At 47.2% G+C, this 6,091-nt stretch overlaps 1 protein-coding gene across 1 annotated transcript in view; it reads right to left on the minus strand.

Annotated features, from left to right (window-relative positions):
- Nucleotides 1–203: 203 nt before the first annotated feature.
- Nucleotides 204–6,091, minus strand: part of LOC134464272 (ly6/PLAUR domain-containing protein 1-like) — a 53,191-nt gene continuing 47,303 nt past the window's right edge. The window contains exons 3-5 of the mRNA XM_063217743.1: nucleotides 1,693–1,887; nucleotides 755–814; nucleotides 204–292 (exon numbers count right to left, since the gene is read on the minus strand). Coding sequence (XP_063073813.1) covers nucleotides 204–292; nucleotides 755–814; nucleotides 1,693–1,887 — 344 coding nt within the window. The remainder of the gene's footprint in view (nucleotides 293–754; nucleotides 815–1,692; nucleotides 1,888–6,091) is intronic.

Consider the following 6,091-nt stretch of genomic DNA (forward strand, 5'->3'; position numbering starts at 1 on the left):
AGAGGCGATTCTAGGGTAATTTGTTGCCCCAAGTGAGAATGCAAAAGAATGAACATTTGCAACAAATCGCCACTACTGTAGTTTAAAACTATTATTCACCATCCAGGCATGGGGGCCCCAAGCGGCTGCTTGACTTGCCCTGTGACAAGATGCGCCTGTGGGATATACTGCAGTACATGTATGGCTCAAGGGTACAGTATGGGCTACAGAACTGAGCGGTCGAGAGGTGAACCGAAGATGAGGATGAGGAGCGGGTCAATGTGAGGTGGCGATGGAGGAGGGGAGGCCATCCCTGTGCACAGGAGGAGTGTAGGAGTGTAGGTCAAACAGGAGCAATGAGGAGATAGCAGGTAGGAAGAGAAGGAGGAACAGATACAGAAGGAGGAGGAGTGGCGGATGGGAGTGTGTAAGAGCAGAAGAGGGGAAATGGCTCTTTCTCAAGCTTTGGACCGTTAGCAGGGACAGGGAAAGACTGAGAACAAAAAAGGTCCACAACAGCAAGGACCAATTACTGCCATCCAAGTGTAAAGAAATCCTGCACACTAAGGTCAGATGACCGAAATATTTGTTGGTGGAATGGACAGTGTGCAGGATTTCTTTACATTTGAATGACAATCCCACTGGGATACTATCCTACGCACCAGCCCAACTACAGGGGTGTGCAAAAGCATCCTCTTGAACCAATTACTGCCATCCCATCAGGACATGTCCTTTATTCCAGATTACTGATCCAGAGCCAGAGGAAGGAGGAGACCCTCCTGCAGAGATGTCACTATGCTGAAAGTGCGGTGGTGTTGGGGAAGGGAACCCATCCCTATGAACAGAACAAGGAGTCAGCACGGTGAGCCCAGAGGTGAAATAGGAGTAACACGAAAAGGAGGAGGAGGACTGTCACAGTCAGAGATTAATTGGACAAACCAAGAGGAGGTAAATGGCAAGGAGGAGCAGTGGACATGGGAGCAGGGGATGCTGAGCATTGAGATTGAGGAGTTGCTGCGGAGGGCATGGGACTTTATATCTGGAGCTGGCAGAGAGAGGTGAGGTCAGCAGAGCAAACACACAGAGAGGAGGAGGTGAAAGAGGAGTAGGAGCAGGCATGGAGGACACGAGAGGCGGAGGAGTAGCTGAGGTGCAGACGAGAGCTGGGGTCTCCTCTTGGCCTTGGGCCCGTTGCAGAGAGGTGAGGTCAGCAGAGCAAACACACAGAGAGGAGGAGGTGAAAGAGGAGTAGGAGCAGGCCTGGAGGACACGAGAGGCGGAGGAGTAGCGGAGGTGCAGACGAGAGCTGGGCTCTCCTCTTGGCCTTTGGCCCGTTGCAGAGAGGTGAGGTCAGCAGAGCAAACAAACAGAGAGGAGGTGAAAGAGGAAGAGGAGTAGGAGGAGGTGGCATGGACACGTGAGGCGGAGGAGTAGTGGTGCAGACGAGGACGGGGGTCTCCTCTTGCTCTTGGGTCCATTGCAGAGAGGTGAGGTCAGCAGAGCAAACAAACAGAGAGGAGGAGGTGAAAGAGGAGTAGGAGCAGGCATGGAGGACACTTGATGCCGCCAAGTAGCGGTGGACAGAGAGGAGGGCGAGGGCTTGCTGAGCAAGGGCGAGGGCATTTTATCTTGAGCGAGAGGTGAGGTGAGGTCAGCAGAGCAAACACACAGAGAGGAGGTGAAAGAGGAGCAGTAGTAAGAGGAGGTGTGGACACGTGAGGCGAGGTGCAGGTGTAGGAGGTGCAGATGAGGACGGGGGTCTCCGTTTGGACTTGGGTCCATTGCAGAGAGGCGTGTCGCAGCAGGTGATGCAGACGGAGTTGAGCTCCCCCGTGCAGAACTGCTGGTAGCCCGAGGAGGCGATCAGGCAGGCGCCCGACGACGCACACGACTTGCGGTAGTGGATACCTGGTAGAGGAGAAAGAGACAGAGAGAGACAGGGGGGGTGGGGGGGGGGCGGAAGGGAAGGTAGAGACCAAGACATTAGAACTTTTGTGAAAGCAAAGTGAGTGCCCAACTGGGAAACTCTAACTCCCATTGTCATTGTGACACAGCACTCCATGGCCGTTTCCCAATGTCTAGTGTGCGTCCTTCCAAGTGCATCAGCCTTCGTAATCACTCCCAGTGATTGGATACTCTTTGGTGAACACTGTGTAGTATCCAGTCACTGGCCATGACTAATTAGGCTGACACACTTCAGGGTTATCTGTGCTATATTTTTGACGTATGCATATGGAAAAACACAACATTTAAAGTGTCTGGAGTCCTACATGTCTTTGAATAAAGGTTTGCAGAGATTTGTGGAGCCAACTGTGGTGCAACACAGAGAAACTATGTGTCCTTGCCTTATGCTATTCCCAAACATGCAAAAAAAAGCCCAATATGCTTAAGGAAAGAATCGAGCGCTCTATAGTCTTTTCTCCAGGTTGAAGGGGTGCATCTGGTTATTCCTTTTAGGGCTTGACAGACTTATGAACTGTATCCAAAGCACTCTCCTTTGAGTCAAGGTAGTTGAAGTATTAAAAACCCTTTATTTTACATCGGGGTAAACATGTTCAAAAACGCCGACCGGTTTCAGCCCAATATGCTTTCAACTCCAGATAATTCCATTAACATGAGCAAGAGATGTACACATTGCTATACAGTATATCAGAGGCCAAGGCAGCACAGCACACTTCAAACACCCACACACACATATGGTACTCTTTAAATAAGGCAAATATTTTCTTGGGGAAGTCGATGCAAGGTCTCTGGACTTTCATTATCAAGGTCACATGCTTAATTTACAATGGTCAAAGACACACACACACACACGCACACAGGTGCGCATGCGCGCACGCACATGCACACGCACGCACGCACACACACACACACATATGGTACTCTTTAAATAAGGGAAAAATTTTCTTGGGTAAGTCGATGCAAGGTCTCTGGACTTTCATTATCAAGGTCACATGCTTAATTTACAATGGTCAAAGACACACACACACACACGCACACAGGTACGCGTGCGTGCACGCACATGCACACGCACGCACGCACACACACACACATATGGTACTCTTTAAATAAGGCAAATATTTTCTTGGGTAAGTCGATGCAAGGTCTCTGGACTTTCATTATCAAGGTCACATGCTTAATTTACAATGGTCAAAGACACACACACACACACACGCACACAGGTACGCGTGCGTGCACGCACATGCACACGCACGCACGCACACACACACACACCCGCGCCCACACACACACACACACACACACACGCACGCACACACACACATGCACGCCCCCCCCCCACACACACACACAACACACACGCACGCATGCACGCACGCACACACACACACACACACACACACACACACACACACACACACACACACACACACACACACACACACACACACACACACACGTAACAGCAACATGTTCTATGCTGCCCCACAGGCCAAGGAGGAAAGGGAGCAGCAGCTCGATAAATGCAAATTTCATTCAAGTAAGAGAAACACACACACACACACACAAACACACACACACACACATTCGCACACACACACACGCGCGCGCACACACGCGCGCACACACACATGTGCGCACACACACACACACACACACACACACACACACACACATGCGCACACACACACATGCGCACACACGCACACACACACACACAGAGCCACATAAAGGAGACAGTCACTTCACAGACACACACAAGTACAGTACAGTGTGGCTTCAGAAGACTTGAAAGGCGTAAAGGGAGCCAGCCTTTGCTAGTTTTTCAAGACCTTTGCTGTCTTCTGTCTGACTTCAAGACTTTTACTGCCATTGAATAGTGGCAGGCACAAACAAACAAGAGCTGGACTGGGGGAAAAAACAGGGCCCGGGCACTTTTGGCTTAAAGGGACCCCTCATAATTAGCGGTGCAGAACTGACTCTGAAAATAGGGGCCCACGAGGGTGTAGGGCCCATGGGGAAATGCCCACTTTGCCAGATGGCCTAGAAGGCCTATGGCATAGAAGAAAGACCATGAAGCCAGCTCAATGTCTGATCAGCTCCAGCCACTGTGTATTCCAACATTATTCTGAAAGTTCAGAATTCATGTGTTCAAAGAGTTATTTTGCACCCCATCAAACAATTTCCCAAAAAAAAAATCCTTGATGGAAGTAAACAAAGCTGAACGCAAGGCCACAAAGCCTCAGCTTGAGTATCAATGTGTAAAGTGCAAAAAGAACAAGGAAAAAGGAATTATAAGCAATACAAATACTGTATAAACAACAATAAAATATAAATGACGATCGAATGAAATGGAAAAACATACAAATTAGTATGGTAGTGACAGAATTACATTGTGGGTATTCCACTTCATACTGTGATTTCCTGAGGAAAAGATGTCCTCCCTCACAACATGGCAAAACAAGATGCAAATTACTAGAGATGTACAGGATCCAAGATCCGGTTCCGGATCCGGCAGGATAATAGGGGTTTTTCAGACTATCCGGATCCGGTTCCAGGATCCAGGATCCGGTAGCCGAGGCTTTTAAGTCAAAATAGTTTGAGCCAACGTGATAAAAAGGGCCCACGTGTGTGAGTAGGCTATGTGTTTCAACCCTTTCGTAGGATCCGGTATCCGGTTCCGGATCTGGCAGGATCTTAAGCAGTGGATCCGGTATCCGGCAGGATCCTAAAAATCAGGATCCGGTGCATCTCTACAAATTACCAACTCTGACATGCGACAACCGATTGCTATTCAGTTCTATCCTCTGGCTTTGACACTGATGCTTAAGAACTACATCTACAAAATGTGTTTCTAGGATCACCAGTTTTCTTCTCTTCACACCATGACTGACAGTGATATTTCAACATGTTGTGTACAAATGTGTACAAATGTTTTCCTACAATCATAAGTCACACTGAGTGACACTGAGGAAGGCTCTTGCAGCCGAAGACGTCTGTCTGTCCCTGCAATGTTTGAATAAGAAGAAAAGAATAAGAAAGAAGAAAAAGCTGAGAGCAATTAATTTCTTAACTACTCGATTACTCCAGAGACGCACCAACAAGACGGAAGAGCGCGGTGTGTGGAAGATAACCTACAATCCCCCTCACCATCACCATTTTTGACACCAATGTTTAAGCATGTAGGAAACCTTCAAACACTTTTGCAAGGTGTCTCCAGTCTTTCCCCATCACTGACACTGACATTTAAGTATGCCATTTGCAAAATGTACAAATGCTTGAAGCTTTTTTCAAGGTCTCTCCAGTGCTTCACCATCACTAGCACTGGAGTTTAAGCATGTCGTGTACAAAACCTACAAATGTTTGAAGTTGTCCTTTTGGCCCTCTAAGTAAGACTTTAAAAGCCTGGGGCGCTTTACACTCCAGCCAAACAGAGCATTGTCGATAGTACTGTAGTGTGCTATTTCCCTCAGGCATGGCCCATGTTCTTTCTTTAAGTGCTTGATCACATTCACTTTGATGTTTGAATGCTGTAATTCGGCGCTAAACGATCTAATGAAGACGGCTAATTAAAGAGACAGCGTTATTTTAATTGGAGAACATTAATCTTCATTGCAGAGCGAGCGGCTTGATACATTAGTCCGTTTTAATTTTTTTCTTTGTTTTAAATCTCAGCTGTGTTGGGAGAGATAAAGAGAAGTATTTAAAGTTCTGAGGTCATTAGCGACTCAATAATAACTCAGAGTGCTGAAATGAATTTCATCTTCTTTCTTTCTTTTCCTCATTTCTTTCTTTACATTCTTCGCCTCCTTTCCATCACTCACTCACATTTTCTGTGAAAGTCACTGGTGAGAAACTTCTAAAAGGTTCTTGTTCCACTTTTGTGTGAACTCCTCGATACCCTGTGGAGTAAGGTGCAAATCTTTCAATGCCCTACTTACCCCCTCGTTCAACGTCAGCACTTTCCCTAAATAAGTTACATCGGGTGGCGTCCCATCTTAGTAGTCTGTTCAACAATAGAGAGAATCACATCCAAGTGTAGCTCAAGATATTACTGTTTTTGACTGACTGACTGACTGATTGATTGATTGATTGATTGGCTCACTTATTGATTGATTGATTGATTCATTCATTCATTGATTGATTGATTGAT

The sequence above is a fragment of the Engraulis encrasicolus genome, chromosome 15, assembly GCF_034702125.1.
Source record: "Engraulis encrasicolus isolate BLACKSEA-1 chromosome 15, IST_EnEncr_1.0, whole genome shotgun sequence".
Lineage (NCBI taxonomy): Eukaryota > Metazoa > Chordata > Actinopteri > Clupeiformes > Engraulidae > Engraulis > Engraulis encrasicolus.